This window comes from Rhopalosiphum maidis, chromosome 4 (assembly GCF_003676215.2).
Source record: "Rhopalosiphum maidis isolate BTI-1 chromosome 4, ASM367621v3, whole genome shotgun sequence".
NCBI lineage: Eukaryota > Metazoa > Arthropoda > Insecta > Hemiptera > Aphididae > Rhopalosiphum > Rhopalosiphum maidis.
Genome location: NC_040880.1, coordinates 39,015,993 through 39,035,370, shown reverse-complemented (window position 1 = coordinate 39,035,370; position 19,378 = coordinate 39,015,993). Strand labels below are relative to the sequence as shown.

The 19,378-nt window shown below is 25.3% G+C and overlaps 1 protein-coding gene and 1 pseudogene across 3 annotated transcripts; one reads left to right on the top strand and one right to left on the bottom strand.

Annotated features, from left to right (window-relative positions):
- The first annotated feature begins 64 nt into the window (after positions 1-64).
- LOC113558472 (UDP-glucuronosyltransferase 2B7-like) lies at positions 65-13,279 on the top strand. 3 transcript variants are annotated; one of them, XM_026963951.1, is made up of 7 exons: positions 65-94; positions 9,278-9,599; positions 9,985-10,323; positions 10,396-10,583; positions 10,656-10,878; positions 10,951-11,170; positions 12,971-13,279. In XM_026963951.1, exons 2-7 carry the CDS (start codon positions 9,359-9,361, stop codon positions 13,248-13,250), a joined length of 1,491 nt encoding a protein of 496 aa, XP_026819752.1. In that variant the 5' UTR covers positions 65-94; positions 9,278-9,358; the 3' UTR covers positions 13,251-13,279. The 3 variants fall into 3 exon arrangements, with proteins under 3 accessions (XP_026819752.1, XP_026819736.1, XP_026819744.1); XM_026963935.1 differs by having other exon boundaries at positions 66-94; positions 9,985-10,583; positions 12,971-13,278; XM_026963943.1 differs by lacking the exon at positions 65-94 and having other exon boundaries at positions 9,260-9,599; positions 9,985-10,583; positions 12,971-13,278.
- On the bottom strand, positions 964-4,171 carry LOC113549083 (annotated as a pseudogene).
- Positions 13,280-19,378: the final 6,099 nt, after the last annotated feature.

Here is a 19,378-nt window from a genome sequence, read left to right as displayed (position 1 = left end):
GTGTAATGTATCTGTATTGAATTTTTACCATAATTTAGAACAAGGAAAACATAATAAAAATTACTCTGAAGTTATAGAAATACTAAGGTCCAGGGTATGTATTTTATATTGTTATATTTTTAATTTAAAATTTTATTTATAATACTTTATTATAGTTATACATATAGAATAGGTACTAATTTTAAATATTTTACATTTCACACAATTTAATAATAGACTATTGGTTAATTAAATAGTTTGTAATGATTTATCTGTATTAACCTATAAAGTTAATTTTTATAAGTAAAATTTTATCTTTGTTAATATTTTTTATTAACTTATATTTAATCTATAGATGCATACAAAGTTTCTTTAATGTCTTTATAATAATGGTATCATTTCATAAAGGTTCATTCAGAAATATCAACTGTTGTGTAAATATCAGTTTTTTTGAAACAGTTTTGGTCAATAATAGAGTAGAAAATATCTAGTTTATTCACAATCTTAGAGTTCAGCTTGATGTGTTCATATAAATGTTGAACATATTATTCTAACACTTATATGAAACTTGTGGTTTATTTAGATGAATGAACCATTTTGAAGTTACCTTTATGTCACTATTTTGGGATAATTTATTTCAACAATTTAATGTGGTTAGTAAATATCTACAATCAGTCAATGTTGATGTATTATGTATGTACAGTGTGTGATCAATAATCAATATGAAGCATTGATAAAATATGTTATAAATCATCATTCTGATGATATGCTATAACATTATGAATAACTAACAATGAACAACATTATGAAAATTGTTGATATGTATATAAACTACTACAATGCCATTAAAAATAAAATATGTTGAAAAGGGGAACTATGAATGTTGTATAAGCTAAAGAAAATGGAATGTTAGAGATTAAATAAACATCTAGGTCCTGTATTTAAAGTAAATATAAAAAGTTCAACAAAAAAATCAAAAACAATTTAAGAAAAAAAAATACGCTGAAAAGACACCTGATCAGTACGGCACATAGGACAAATAATGTTGTCTCCTGTTGATAACTGAATCATACAGTTGTGACATACCCAAGCATGTCCACAAGGAAGAATGATGTATTTTGTTTTTTTTTGTGTCCCAATGTTGCCTGAATACACACCATACATAAAGATTAACTTCTGCAGTTTGTGGATTATTAACATTTAAAGGCAATTGTGCTACTTCCTTCTCCTGTGTTGTACTGGCATAGGTAGTTTTCCATTGGTTGATGTGGCATTGGATGTGGTATATTGATTTGCGGCTCATCTAAATTTGGTTCCTCTGCATCTGCATTTTCATTATTACGATTATTAAGTTCCCAATTTCTTTGTTTCTGTTCATATGCAGCGCTTACATAAGAACAGCGTTGGAAGAATTGCCAAATAGATATTAAGCCCAAATCTAACTGCTCAGAAGCAGCTTTTATTTTTCAAGAATTAACTTAAAACTTTACTCTTAAATGCCTAGTTGGATTCAAATTATTGTGCAGTTGACTCACAATAATATGATAATTAGTATTTAGTTTAGTTAAATGATCTGAAATAAATGAAACAAATCATTATAATTTATATAATAAATTTCAACAAAATAATTATGAAATTACAATAAGATCATTGTATTGTTTATTAATTTACCTAAAAAAATTCATAAGCTCGTGTGGTTGGTAACAAATTTGAGTCTTAAAGAATTGTGAAAGCTCTCAATATTGTTGTTGGTTCTTCTTGGTAATCCATATACAGAAATAATTTGTGGTCCAACATTTCTTAACCAGTACCTATGTCATAAAATACATTATACTATAAATTATTGTATTTTTGATTTCTAGTGCACAAAATACCTACCTTTAGTAATATTGAAATAGTCGTTCCAAATGAACTCCATGGTTTTGAGCGGGCAATAGAGAAGACACATTAATAGTTTTAACGCTTTTAGAGCATTATCATTATTATTGATATGATTTAAACAATTTAATTTCATCATTTTTCTCCATACAGCCTTTAAAAATTTAAACAAATTTAAATTAAGTACCTAATCTAACTTAGTGAAGTAAAATCATAAAAGAGTACTTCTATGTTATTGTTAAAATATACAATTAATTAAATCCACTCAAACTTCAATTTAAACAGTTATAAATGTTTATGAAAAATGTGTAGGTATTTGTACCTAACATAACTCTTACTTGGTTATAATGAAACCAGCAACCAACAGATTGAGCACATCTCTTAAAATACTTTCATAATCAGTTATGATTATATTTGGCCTTAATGTGGGTAGTAAATTATTTTTTATAAATTGAAATACACATTCATATAATAGTAATATATACAACTTTATATGTCTTACATAATTTTGAATCATGCAATGCAAAACCAATAATTGATATCCCATATTAGCTGGAACTACTTTAAAGGTAGCATTTGCATGGATCTCATTTACATCATTCAGTAACATAGTATGGATAAGTTGTGTGCAAGCAAATATGATGTTTGTTTTATCATCATTGTCTTGTACACAACATTTAAAAAAACTAGCCTCACAACAAATCTTTCCAGTCACCCTTCATCAAACAGCGTGGCTAGTTCCCTTAAAATATTTGGTAGTCTAGGCAATGATTTTCTTCTAGCCAAACGCATAAGCGACTACAGTTGACCAGGGGTATAACGATGCAGCTACCAAATGCCTATATATTATATTTATTATTACACAATGACTAATTTATTATACATGTGATAGTTACCTTCTTGATTCCTCGTCATAAATGTTTTTTAAAAATATATTTCCTGTCGATGACCTGTGTTTTAATATATTTTTAAAATTGTTGATGAGGATGGTATTATTTGCATCCCTCTCGTCACCGCCATGTGGCTTAATTAAAATAATGCTGCCATCTCTAAGTTTTTTAATGGACCCCATACATAAATGTGATGAATTACATTTAAAGTATCTTTAAAAAAAAAGTTTTGTTAAGTTGGTCTTGTATTTATGAAATTTTTTGTTATTTATAATATTATAATAGTATATAAGAAGAAATTAATTACTAAATAAATTTCTTAACATATTTTTTATTAATAAAATGATGATGAATGATGGTGTATCAGTATTATTATTTTTATTGTAATTAAAATTGTTATACTGTATGATTTTCATCTAATTATTTAATTTTAATTGTAATTATTATTATTAAAATAAATATTATTTTTATTTTTATGTCAGAGAAACAATGAAAAATGTATCGAAATCAATGTAATCATAAAATTACTATTTAATAAATATTCATAAAACTACCTATATATTTTAAATAGTCCAAATTTATTGTAGGTGACAAAAGCCCCCACCATAAAAAAAAACTATGAACTCTCTTTGCTATATAGTAAGTGATGAAAAGATTTTGTCATTGAATCTAATTGTGATGAATGTACTAAATATGAATTCAATGATAAATGTTAACGATAAAAAAACAATTCTGAACAGAGACTATTTGTCAGCCTAAGATATTTTATTTTATTTCTTTTACAGTGTGGGTTATTAAGTTTTTATTATTAACAGGTACTGAATTTTGATGTGTTTTATAAAAATTCTAACTTCAAATGCTTATAAGTAAACAAAAAAATATGTATAAATTAAGAAAAAAAATTGAATTACTGTAATGTAATATTATATGTGGAACCTTGTATTACATTTTTAAGTATTTTGTCTCAGCAAAAAAATTCTACTAGCATTCATAAAAAAATACTAAAATAAATTTAAAATTTAAACTGTCTCAATTATCTACCATGTATAGATAATGGTAATAAATTTTAAATATTTACTGTAATTCATTTTTGAGTACGACATTTGTCTCTTTTTGCTTATTATTATTTTCTACCATTATATAGGTGTTAATTTAATTTTTTTTCTACATTTGAATAAAATTAAACGATTATTTTTTAGAAAACTATTCTGTGTTTAATTTGGTGAATAACTGAATTACTATTATTCAATTATTTATTATCTTATAAAAAATCTTAAATTTTTAAGTATTTTGGAGGAATTTTTTTGATTGCTATAGCATTTAAATACCGACTAATATTAATAATTATTTATTCTATTTTTAAATACTTACGAGATTCCATTTTTACATCCGTTGCTTCTGTACATAAAACCATCGTGTTCCATTGTCGAAAAAAAATTATTAATTAAAAATTAAAAATATATGTATTGTGTTTGTAACGAATAATTTGGTCATGAAAATTATAACTGAACGGTTTTTTTCACGTCGTAACTTCAAAAGTTTAAATGAACAGTATACTATGGGTCCAAGGGACAGCTCATTTTAAATTAATTTTATAATTCTGACTGTAACTACATTTTTTAACTATTGTAATTTACTTAATAATTTAATTAAATCGTTGTAACCGGTTCTTTTCTAAGAAAGTCTTAGTTTTTCGCTACCCATTTTTCTCAGAAAAACTATTATATGGTTAGTACATGCTTGAGAACATGTAGACATCGGTCATCGGCGCTCTGCTTTATTTTTATAAATATACATAGGTACATACGACAACAACGTATTGTATAAACCTTCCCTAATCGACGAACATACATTATATTAAAATTAATATAGACTTATAAATTTAATGAAAATAAAAATACCATTGCTTACTTTGTTATTTTCAACGCGTTATAGCATGGTGTAAACATATACCTAGATGTATATAATTGTAGAATCTATAGATATATTTTCTTATGATTCATAAATAATATCTTTAATTAATAACTTAGGTAATATAACAATATTTATTAGACGATAATATGCATTATATATAGGTATAGGTAATAGATACCAATATGTTAATATTAAACTAATATTAATAAAAGCAGCTTCGTCTCTGCATTTCATGAAAAATTGAAATAATATAATATTAATAATGATGTATATATATATGTATATAATATTATTAGGTATATTAATAATATTTTAAACCAGACATAAAGCTAAGCCGGCTAAAGCCACACATAGCGAATTGTACCGTCTAACGGGTGTTGACCAGTTGCTTTCACATAGAGCCGTTTCGAAGCGTGGTATGTGGGTGGACTACTCTCCTAGGTTTTTATGTTCAGAGTAGTCGGCAAAATCATAATATCCAACAAATCTAAAATAGTAGGATAAAAGTAGTTTAAATTTCGTAATAATTTAAAATTACAATAATTTTTCAAATAATTATACATTTTTTTTTATACGTAATCCGACTGTAAAAACTGAATATAGTCAATCCATCATTAATTGCTGTAATTTTTTTTGGAACTCTTATAGTCGTATCTGCTCGCAATAACAGCGATATTTCTGTACATATTGTTAATTTTTATATAATTTATCAAAAACACGTATCTAGCAATACGATTTTTATGTTATTTTGTGAATTATGAAGATATTAAAAAAAAATTATTTTTACTCTAAACAGTTTAAACACATTATATCACATATTTCAAACGCAATAAACCAATAAGTAGGAAAAAATTTCCTAAGGTCCTATAGATTAAAAAAATGTAGTAGGAAAATTGATAAATCTAGCCTCCCTCCCATTAATTGTCTTTCGGGATAGCCCTGCGGCCTTACATATTATATAGGAAGGTATACATGATTATAATACAGATCCGTGAGAATAGAGGAGGTAAATAAGTACATAATAATCATATGATTATACTATATATAGTATATAAAAATAATAAAAATTGTACTAATAATGATAGTTCACCAGGTATAAATAAAGTATTTTATACCAGAGCGCGTAGTTTTAGATGTATCTAAGTATAATTATAATTATAAAGTTTCTTTTTATTCTGTTATAAGATATTAAATGTTGATCGCATACGGTAGTATGATCAGTAGGTAATAAATCTTCTCAATAAATGAGAAATTATTGAATATTTTACAATAGTTTCAGCAAATGCTAACAATTTAAATAGTAAAACACAAACAGGTAAACAATGTTAACATATATTCATGAGCAAGGCTGGATTTAGTGGATTTTGGAAATTTGACCAATTTACCAAAAAAGAAATTAATGAAAATATTATACTTATATAAAATTTACCTATACCTAAAATAAATTTATTCATGGAATTTTGGATATTCACAATTTAATAATTTTTCTAATTGATCAAATTTGTAAAGGTTTATTTCCAGCGTTTTCATTATAAAGCGGATAGTATAGATACCTATTTACAGTATCTGAGCAGATACAGTAAACTTTTGCTATAGCGAATGTAAATGTTTCGATTTGTTCGTATGTTGGACTAAATTCAAATTAGCTTGAAACTATTTTACTTGATTGTTTTCCAAAGATCTACTACTTAAATTATACATACATCTTATATTATACATCTGTACTTGAAAAATAAATGTAGGTATAAGGTAGGAATTTACCTTTTTTTCCATCGGCATTAGTAGATATTATTTTATCTTTAAAATTTAAAACAGCATCAATAATGACTGATGCTGGAAGAGCTGGTTTTTGACCAGCCATTTAGAATTGTAATAAAATCTATAAGCACTCAAAAATAAAAAAATAATTACAAGTTTTTATTATAAAGTATTCGTTTAAATAAGCACTGGTAATGCTTAAATATTCAATAACAGATTCACTCATAACATGTGGCACAGGTACAACAATATCCGGTTCTTCCGAATAAAATGGTAAAATCGTTAACAATAATGTAAACGAAGTAACATATTATAATTTATATAAATAGCAAATGTATAGGTACAGAACTATTACATCTACACATTATTATACCCACTAACCGTAATTGAAAAATGCATGCTTGTCAGCTAAATATCGTAATAAACGTTTAAAATTAGAACAAAAATCCAAAACAAATTAAAATCCAGGACTGCACTTGCGCTGCAACACATAGTGAATTGTACAAGTATATCTATATATATGGTTACAAAATAAATATTAATATCATCATGAGTATAATATTGGTAATTACAATAAACTGTAGGATTTAAATATATAATAATAATACAATAATTTACGCAAGATGTACAGTTCCATTTTAAAATAAAAATATGAATATTACAAATTATCAAGTATACGATAAAAACACATGTTAAAAAAAATCATATTATAACTAGTTATAAATATCTAAAAAATAAAAATAGTGAATATTTAGATATCATATTATATTCTATAGATGTACGGCTCAGTCCAGTCCTACAATTTTTTTTAAAGCCCGGTTGGTCCAGTCCAAAATATATTTATTTAAAAATATTAAAATATTCGTGATCGTGATTATTCCAACATTTTGGTTTTAAATAATAATTACATGTCATACAAAAAAAAAAACAAAAAAATGCCCAGGCGAAATGTAAAGAATTTTTAAATAGCCCTATTCAACAAAGTTATACCAAAAAAAAAGCCCGATCCGGCCCTTTTTATTATTTTAAGGCCCGCCCGGTCCAGTTTCAGACAAGCCGAGTTTTCGGAGGACCGGGTCGGGCAGAAACGATACCAAAATAAACCGAAATATTATCAAACTATGTAAAACTGTATTTTTACTATTTAGAAAGATGCTACAATTTATAAATCATTTTACAAAAAAATTGATAACTAAATACATTTGTAATTATATGCATATTTCCATTTTTTATATTTTGTTTTTCGATTAGGTGGTTTAGGGGGGTTAGAATTACGTTACCCTAGCCCAAAAATGGATTTTTCTCGTAGAACGAGTTGCGTACAAATTTCAAAAATGGTCGTACAAATTCATACTAATTACGTACTAATTATACATAGTGAAATATTAATTATTTTTAGAAGTGGGTGGGTGGGTGTAACGTGCGTCGTTTGGCTGCCCCTGGAGTACGCCTATGCGTGTATTCTGTTAGTTTAGTCGTAGGTAGCGTGTTTTGTGATTATTTTATTACGGTACAGCCAAGTTAGTTACTCCCACCTGTGCAACTCGACTATACACGGATCTAGGCGCCTTTCGGTTTAATCAAACTGCCGATAACATTGTCTTTATCAATTTTCAAACACCCATATAATGTTATCAAAAAGTAAGAATAAAAAATGTATAACTATAATGCAGAAAAAGGGAGTTATAGGGTTTTAACTTGTTTGTTGGCAACTTTCCAGCCTCCTCATTAAACGCAACTATGTACGCGACGAATTTGTTAATTTATAAATTTTGAAACAGCCATTAATATCATACGAGACAACAGAATTTATTTGTTATTTCTTAGTAGAAATGTTAAGTATTTTGATTTATTTGTATTCGATTATGGTATAAACTGGAAAAAAAGCATTTAAATTATATAAAGAAATGTATTTCAAGGTCGTACATATTTTAGATAGTTTCGTGATTCTGACCTACTATTCTGTGACTCATTTTTAAGTTTGTAACAGTCTTCGCGCTACTGTTGTTTTGAAAACATCATTTTTCTCTTTTACACGTAAATATTTACAAGTTTTTATGATTCAATTTTAAATTTATTGAAGTATTTTGAATGGTAGCTTCTTAATAAGAGTTATAATATGTTGCTTTTAATGAAATCAATTAGATTTTAGTTTAAAATAGTGATTTATACTACTGTTTTTATAGCAATCAAATTTACATTTAATTTGATTGAAATATTAAAATTAACAGGTGATATTTTCTAAAAAGATTAGACTACTTTGAGTAAGTGATTATTTATTTATTTATTGACGAAAGATACAAATACATTTTCTAGATAATTAAATATAGGTACATAATTTAATTATTATTTTCAATCGTTTTCATTATTGTATATAATATAAATCGTTATTTTTTAGAAAGAAAAAAGAGGAAGACTACCTAATGATTACCTGGCATATAGATAGATACTATTTTTAGTCTATTGTAAAATTTTGAATTAAGATGAAGTATAGTCACTTGTTATTTTAATATTTGAAAAAAATCTAAAATATTTTGACGTTATGTTTGTTTTTATAATCATTTAACATTCTATATTCATATAGTATGTCGTAATATAAGTTTTAATAAACTATCGTTATAGTAAAAAATATTTTGGATTGTTTAAAAATTGCATTAATTTATCATCTTTATCAATTAAATAAATACCTATCCAATTAGAAACGATTTATATATTAGTCTACCACATATTGAGTTGATATGGTTTAAAAAGATGAGTGTTAAATATATGCGAACAAAAATTATATCACAATACCATTTTGTGTATAGTATAATAATATAAAACATTTTTAAATTATTATTCATTTTATTTCACTATAGGCACATTATAATAACATAAAATATGTTATTTAATTACTAAGTTCAGATTAGCAAAACATAATTTGGAAGCATAAAATAAAAATGAAATTTATTTCGATATTAGTATTTATAGCAATTAATTGTACTCCTGAAATAAAATCTTCAAATATATTGATTTTTGTACCTTCACCTTGGAAGAGTCATATTGTGTCATTTGAACCATTGTTTTTGGAATTGGCACACCGAGGTCACAATGTAACGGTGGTATCAAAATTTGCTGTGAAAAATCCACCGCTTAATTATACACAAATTGTTCCAAAATATAAGATGGATTTTGGATCAGGTAATTAAATAAAAATTAAAACTACTGAAACAAATGTATTTAAAATATAATAATAATACGATATTAGTAAATAGAATAATTATAATTTAGTTTATGAAATATAAAAGATGATATTATGTTTATTTTCAATAAACAATATAGTAACGTTACCGTCGTTACCACTATTGTTCTTTATTTATAATATTATCTTTTATATCATCTATTTTCTTGTATTAAATTATTTAATTGCTGTACATTGATAGCTGATAAGCTGATACACAATCACACCAATTAATACAGCCTTATCCAGTTATCCCTATCACTTTTCAGTAATCACTAATAACATAGTTATTTTATTAATGTAATTAATAGCTTTTAATTTTTATATTTTTATATTTTTTTTTAGTATCGGACATTGTAATGCAAGACAGAAACAAATATTTATTTTTTTTCGATGAAATATATATGCGAAATGTAATTGGTATTAATATAACCAAAAATTATGTATCCGATCCAGTGGTACAAAAGTTTATTAAAGAAGATCAAACCAAGTTTGATTTGGTGATTATAGAATCGTTTTTCCAAGATTGTACCGTAGCGATGGGCCATAAATACGGTGCCCCCGTAATTAGTATCATTCCGGTAGCGCCTTTTTTTACCGTCTCTCGCCATGCTGCCAATCCTTCAGATTTTTCTTATATTAAAGATTTTAAGTTGAACGCTGGCAAATCACTTGACTTCCAAAGTAGATCACTTAATACTTTATTTGGCTTATACAGTTTGTTTATTGAACCAATCACGTATATCCCACTATTAGAACAAATAATGGATACGTATTTTCAATATCCTGGATATGAAAACAGACCAACGATGACAGAGATGCTCGAAAATATATCACTCAGCTTAATCGATTCTGATGTAGCAATTCTTAGTCCACGACCTTACGTTCCAAATTTCATCGAAATTCCTGGTATTCACATACAACCTACAAAAAAAATGTGTGAGGTACTATATTTGATTCGAGTGTTAGTAAAACAAATAAACATTTTATAAAATGTTTTATTTTGTGTGTTGCAGACACTACAGAACTTCATGAATACAGCTACAGCTGGAGTTGTGTACTTAAATTTTGGCACTATATTAGATGTGGCTAGACTACCGAAACCTTCACTAGAAGTTTTGGTAAATGTTTTGGGACGACTGGAACAAAAAGTTTTGTTCAAATGGACTAATAACGATACTCAAGGATTCCCAAATAATTTTTATGTCGACTCTTGGTTTCCACAGTTAAACATTCTGAGTAATAATTTATATAATATTTTAAATCGTTAAGATATTTTTAATTGTCCAGATACCTATTACTAACTTTAAGGGCATCCAAATTGCAAACTTTTTATTACACACGGAGGAGTTCATGGCATAATGGAAACAATAGATGCTGGAATTCCTTTTATCGGATTTCCCATTTTCGGGGATCAATTCCAAAATTTAAAAATTAGCCAAGAAAATGGCTTTGGGATTATTAGCAATATTCATACATTGAGTGAAGAAACTTTTGAAAGAGACGTTAAGCTAATATTGACTGATACGAGGCAAGTATGCTATGTTCATTGTTCTCACTATACAAACGTAAATAATTAGTGTGCGAAATATAATAGTATCGAGTATAATATTATTAGTTATTTTGTGTGGAGTGGACAAGTTAAAATAATTAACTTGAGATAGTTGCATTGGCGATGTTACGCTAAGTTATACATTAGTAATTAATACTACATAATGGAGAAAATTATTAATTTAACTCGATTAAAATATATAGGATTATTTAGATTAATTTTATATTAGTTTGCAAATTACAAAAAAAGTATTAATTTTAATATTTTAATAATAATTAAAAATTTTGTAAGAAATGTATCATTTATTTATAATGCACTTGTTATCTAATTCTTCTAATCAACTTGATTGCTAATAATTATCTAGAAAATTATTTTATAAAATTATTTACAAGACAACTATTGAAAAATGTTTTATTATATTTTTAAGCTTTTAGTCCATTTAGGTACTTATATAGAATAAATAATTTAAAAAAATTTAAAAATTTAAATGTTTATAAATAGCTTAAAATTAGTGTAACTGTGTATCCATTTTGGAAATTGCACTATTAAATAAAATGATATCTATTTTTGCCGATTTTATATAATTTTTTTAAAAAATGAAAAATTTTACAAACTTCAAATACAATTAAAATTAGTGAGAAAAAATATTTTAAAATTCTGTTCCAAGAATATTTAGCACAACTTCTCGTGATTATTTTGATACCAAAACCATGTTTCTACGATCAACGAGGCCTGAGAACTATTGGAAGTACGAAAGCATGTTTAGCGGTCGATTTTTTTCGACTGTGACGGTCTCTTAAGTATTATTGAATTAGCATCACTATGGAAATTGAATCCTATTGTCGTTATTTTTAATGAAGAAACCTTAATCAATTTTTTTAAGGTTATAAGCTATTCCTTATAAACGAAATGTGGGTCGACAAATTGTTGATTAATAATGGTTTTAATATAGGTTATCAAATAATTATACATTCCTATAGAGCTTAGTTTTTGGCGAATTGACTTGGTATTTGGTATATTTTTTCAACATGATTTAAACTATTTTTTTAACTTTTTTGATATCTAAGATCAATTTGGAATTTTTATTATAATTGATCAAGTCATTTTTTTGTGTATAAACTAAAATTGTTTGTTTGATAAATTCATTTTTATATATGTAGATTATAAAAAAATCTCCTTATGTATTCTGTAATAAATGACAATTCTATAAAAATACAAAAAAATATTAGATTTTTGTGTGCCCAAAAGAAATTTATTTGTGAGCCGCCTTATAGCAGCCTACAGGGATGCAAAAACGAAGCTATAAATAGTATAAACACTTCACGAGTCTCAATGAATATGTTTGCAAAATGTGGTGGCAATCGGTTCAATGGTTTCCATTTTTTAAACCTATATTATAAATTATAATATATTATATTTTTTAATATTGTGCGCTGGATAATTTTGTTTTATTATTTATACATATTAGACCGTATTTCATAGCATATGTTTTATATATTAAAATAATATAATTTTAAAATTTCTTGTAAATTTTTTAATCAAATACATAAATGATCTATTGTTGGTTTGGTCGGGGGATTGATGTCCCTTATTCCCCTTATATCAGGGATACGGGTGATCGAAACTCTCAACTTTTTCAGTAATTACAGCACAACATGAAAGTTGTTGTAATTTTTTTTTTTTTGTCGTGATAAGAAAAGAAAACCGATTTGGTAAAAAACTGTCGTTGAGTAAAAATTCCTGTTTTTCTAAAATCGATTTATTTTTAAATTACTTTAGGTTTACAGAAAATGCAAAACGGATGTCCACGATATTTCATGATAGACCGATGTCAGCACTTGATACGGCGGTTTATTGGGTGGAATACGTTATTAGGCATAAAGGAGCTCATCATTTACGTTCTACGGCTGTGAAATTAACATGGTACCAATATTTATTATTAGACGTTATTCTATTTTTTATTATAATTGCATTATTATTAATTTATATTTGTTATTTTATAACTAAATGTATTATGCGGTCAATACTTAAATTGTTCATTAAACAGAAAACAGATTAATATTTAGCAAAATTATACTCGTTTAAATATAGTTTCTCATTTTATTTTCTCATTTACTTAGGTTATCTATAAACAATAAAAGTTTTTTGTTTGATTTTAGTTTCTATATATTTATAATAAACAATTATTATTTAACAACTGTTACATTATTTACAAATAAGTTACTTAAGTAAAAAAAAAAAAACTATTTTCCTAAAGTTATAAACTATAAATTACTTATTAAACGCTTATTGTAACTATATAAAAGTTATAAGGTGATATTAAAAAAAAAGTAAGATAGTTTTATTATTTTTTATTATTGTATTTTGACTGTCTAAAAATATCCGATAACTTATTATGACGTGTTTTGTACATTTTAAGTTTTAAAAAAAATATATAGAATTTATTTTTAAGCACTTTTTTCTTAATTATGTATTTATTACTAAAATAATTGCACTCTGTTATAAATTATAATGTAATATAATGTAATATTATGATTTTATTAATAACATTTCTTTCTTCGACCGTTTTAATGTTGCTATTTAGATTGTTGTGCTGTAGTTTTATAAAGAAATATGAGTAAGCTTAGTTCTAGTTAAATTTTGACATTTTTTTTTTAGTAAGCCAAATTATACTGAAAAATATTTTTTGAACACAGTGTTTTTGTTTCCAGTTATAATGAAATATTTTAATGTTACTAAATACCCAGTTTCATTTGTTATTTTTTAAATTAATTAATTGAATATTCAATTCCACATTGGTAATACTCTGCAATACTCGAAATATAGTCCTATAACCAATATATAAAAATAAAATTCTTTTACATTTGTTTTAAGCTTACCCTACATTATAGATATTTATTATAAATTACGGAAAAAAATATTTGAGTTTTCTTGGTTTTTATGTTATAGTAGAAAATATTGAATGATACTAATAAAAGAACCAATTTTATTATTGGCAACCAAGGCATATTTAAATATTTATAAAAAATCCTTTAGCTTTATTCATTTATTGTCATTATCTTTAAATAAATAAAATAATTAATAATAAATCAGAGAATTTACATTAAAAAATAAATAACTATATATACTTCCTAACTGATAAATAAATAAATATTGACATTGGTAACTACGTTCAGGAATATTGTAAGAACGGGCGGATGGTTGGAAATGACGGTGATATATAAAAATAGTTATAAACTTTTTATATAGACCTAAAACAATAAATTATTGGATAATGGCACTTAAAAAATAATTTATTATTTATAACAATAATAATAAAATCCAATTCAATAACTGAATTTTAGTTTTAAGTCTGACAAAAAAAAAAATAATTACATGCATTTCATTAAAGAAAAATATGAATATTTTTTTAATTTTATATTATAATTATATTGCTGTAAGCATTAACTAATTTTAAGATTTTTTAAATTTAGTTAGAGTAGTAACAGTGAAACCCTCTTAACGTACACCTCTAAATAGTACTTACAGAAAGAGGACATTTTTCGGAAATAGTAATGGGGACGAAAGCATGTTCACTACTTATCAATAGATAATTCTGTAAATAACGGACACTTTTATAACTATATTTTGATAATTTTTACCTAAGTATATTTTATTGCAATATGCATTTTACACATTATTATACTATTATAAATTTATCTCATCCGTCGTTTGAAATAGCTATTTCATTCGGTAACTAATTTCGTTTTAAATAATTTTACATTTAATAGTATATTCATCACACATAATAAATAAGATACTACTAATATAAATTAATGGAGTATTCGGAAAAGGGAACATGTCCAATATTTTGAAATTTTTAAATGTTTACACAAATACGTTATTTGTATCTGAACACACTATATTTGCTGTGAAAACGAAACATCCACATGTTCCTACATAGTAACAGTATATTATTTTTATTTCATTTATTTAGAAATGGGAACATCTACTGGAAACTTATATAAGTTTTTTGTTTCTCCCGTAAAATTTGAATTTCTGGGAGATATTCCTTTTTCCAAATAACTCATTCAAATATACATATTATGTGTTTTATTCTTTCGATATATTTTGATATTGTTTTTCTTTTCATTTACCTTCGTTCCTCCAAATAGCGGACAAAAATATGTCAGCAACTGAGAGGGGGCTGGTATTTACAATAATTTTTAAATTACGTACGATTTTAATAAAATAAGTTCTTATTTATGCATAATATGCATATAAATGTGTAGTAAATAAAATGTAAGGTATATCTATGACGAGACTTGATAAACTCAACTCAGTGGTAGTTTTGATTGTGAGGCAAGTGAATATTTTGTAATAAATAATACTCAAAAAGTGAACTTCTTGGCTCACCAACAGCAAATATTTCACTAATAACGTTTATCATTTTATCGTATTTATGATTTTATTTGAGAAAAAATTCTTCATTATTTCACTTTAATATGAATTATCATTTATTATGTTATACATAATTCCGTGTTTATTACCAACAATAGGTAACGATAAATCTATAAGAAATGCATGAAGTTATTAGTAAGTAAACGAACACCGGTATTTCAGCAAACGACAATGCTCCGATGACGTCTGAGAAGCACCGTTTAACGTCACCTTTGATTTTGTACATGAATATTACACTTACATGGGTATGTACGCGATTATAAATAAGTAGAAATAAGTATGCGCAATATAATCATAATGAGACCTGTTTTTCATCGTTTCTGTGTACTAAAAATAAATGTGACCACCGTTGCGGCATGTTCAATAACAAACCACGTAAGTCGTAATTGTCATTTATATGTACATATTAAAATTATTTTTATGTTTTTTAAATTCTGTTTTTGATTAAAAAATTTATGAAATCGTTTTCATTTTTGATAATTTATTATTTCTTTTAGTCAGTATATACTGATAATATTTTAATTATTTAATGATTTGAGGCGAGTAGAGGTACTCAGAATTCGGTTTCTGAACCCTTATCCTGAATTTTTAATGAATTTAATTGAATGTAGGCAAATGAACAATTTGTGATACGTTCTGTTTAATGTTGCACTAGTTATAAGATTTTATATAGAAAGAGCTGACACGGAAGTTGTGTACTTCAATTTCGGTACTGTACTACCGTGTAATGGTGCACGTGACTAGCTTACTAAAAAAGTTTTGAATATGTATCAAGCCAATTGAAATAGTTGTTCGTGTTCAAATGGATTAACAGCGACACACAGTTAACTTTAAACAAGTATTGTGGTACATTTTTTCGCTTTTTCTCGGTTTTCACATGTTAAAGCGCAACATTGTGAGTATAAAATTGGTCGAAATATTATTAAATACGTTTTGTCAAGTTACTTATTAATAGTTTTCAGATCGGTATTAATTTATTTTACATATTAGAAACATTCAAACTATGCGATCTGTTTTATAACTTGAGAGTCGTGGTCCATGGCGATATTAATTTTATTTATACATTATTGTTTTAGAAATACTTTTAAAACGAATATAGCTAAAAACTAAGATTTCATAGCATACGATTGATAACAAGTACATAATTTCAATGTTGTAATATATGTTTCAACGTTATCATAATATATTACATTCTAAAATGTCTAATAGTTTAAAAATAAAACAAACGACTAGTCCCTTTATAATAACGGATGATTATTATTATGATATTGGTTATTACATATTATTATACACTAAATAATGATTAAACGCGTAACGTGTTCCTGTATTATCGAAGATTATTCTTTAAATAAAATTACAAGCTTACAGAAGAATCTCACATATTATTATGAAATTATTGTGACTATGAAGAAAAAATGACTTGCTACGAGTATAAAGGGTTGAATGGTTATTTCAATAGTTAACGTAGGGGATGATTTGTTTAAAAAAATAAAAAAAAATAGATACACGCGTCTTGCCAAAATGTATGCAGAATGTACAAGTAAATATACGCGTAAAATGATATTCAGTGATCTATGAATGGCACAACTATCATAGCCATATGATGCAATCCGGATATACGAGACGAAGGCATAGAAATTCTGATATGGTAGATAATAATGATAATATAATAATATTATGTAATGAAATGTTGATGAAGATTATTTAGTTAAGCAGTCACATACGCCTACATAATTATGTTACACGAATGATTTTATGTTCGATTTAGAATAAGATACTTTGAAGTTCGATGTATAATGATTAATGGAAAATAATCGATTGAACAAATAAAATATCGATCATCTAGTAGCAATTACCCACATATTATTATTATTAAACTACCAACTACCGGTGCAGTATTTGTTATTGTATAACAACCCATTGATTAACGCTCGGTTTTACAATAAATTGTATTTAATAGGACGCCATAATAAAATATTGTAACTTTAAAATATTCATAACTCTCTTTAAAATAATAATAATATCAATAAAATCATATGTCATTGTCTAGATAATATTCTTACCTTTAAATTTGATAAGAGGTAAATTTACTCTAATATTAAAGTTAATATTACAAAATGTATTCTGCTGAACGAAAATTTGTTATGATGTACGTTAGTAAGACATAGACAACATATGCGGGTATGGCGTTCTCTAAATGTATTTTGACAGTATTCTTTTCAATTGCATTATTTTGAACTCATTAAAACATAATAAATAATTAATTGTTAGTCATAGTTTTTAAAATGAAACATTTTTAACATTATTAAATTATTAATTTCAAGCGTAGTAATTTTTAAAATGTATTACTTTTGCGGTTAATCGATTATCGTTTAAAATTTGATTTTAATATATATAATATGTACATTATATTTGTACTTTGTGTATAAAAAAATAACTAATGATTTGAAAAATTTATTAGATATTTATCTTTGTAAATCAGTCACTTAACTTGTTTTATATTTTCAATCTTGAAAATGTACTACGAAATATAATTTGAGTGTTTTTTTTTTTTTATTTTGTTTTAGCCAAAGTATCTAAACCAATATTATTATAGTTGATGTACCTTGAATATTTATTTAGTTAAAATATATTGCTGAAGGTTGTCATAAATAGGGAAAAAATATTATACCTAGGGTTTGCATGTTGATTTCTGTGCTTATGGTTTTAGCTTTAGCTTTTAGGAAAGACACAAATCATTCAATCGTTATTCGTTTCACAATCACATTCACATCAATTTTTTACTGCATATTTTTCCATATTTCAATAAGTTTATAGAACTTATTATTATATTTCAAATATATTTTAATTTTAATATTATCATATGCATCGCATTCTGTAGAACGGAGTGATTAATGTTTTACAATAAAGTGTGTTTAAAAATAAAAAATGATAACAATTTGTGTGTATTTCACCTTTGGAATACTTGTAAACAATTATTTAAAAAAGTAATTCTAAATATAAAATAAGAGTTGAATATTAAAATGAAAAGTATTTAATTAATTATTTTTTAAACATATTTTTTACTTAGTATTTTAATAAATAATTAAAAACTATTAAACATTCGAATTTTATTGTTTTTCGTAATTCAAAAACCGAAAAGCAATAAACGTAGTTACTTCAAATTTTCACCAAATGTTTATATTTTTCATTTACTGTATTACGATATAATTTTAATTAGATATTTTATCTTTTTGAGAAATTTATAAACATTTAAAACTTTCAAAACAGTTTTTTTCCATGAATGTCAATAGGTTTTTGCTATGATAAAAACCTTGAAAATTTAATACAAGGTTACTTGTAAGTTGAAAAAAAATCTACACTTTTTTATTTCGCGAATATGTTTAACTTACTTTACTACTTTAAATTTTAAGTTATGTAATAAATAGTAAATAATAGAAAAATAAATAACGAGTGTTTACGGCGTATTTTTTGGGTATAAATCGTTTGTTAAAATTAATAATCAAAATATTGTGTGATTTTTGGCTACAACATATTTAAATTTTTTTTTTTTTTTTAATATATTTGACTTTATTTGAAGAATTGCGATCTATACATAGTACAACAAGTAATAATAATAAATTTACAGACAATTAACGGGAATTAGCACATGAGGAGGGAATCACACATTTGTGACACCTCTTACATTTATAAGTTTTAGCTTAAGTTATCAAATCACGGCACCATTTTCTATTGAGGCGTCTGGTT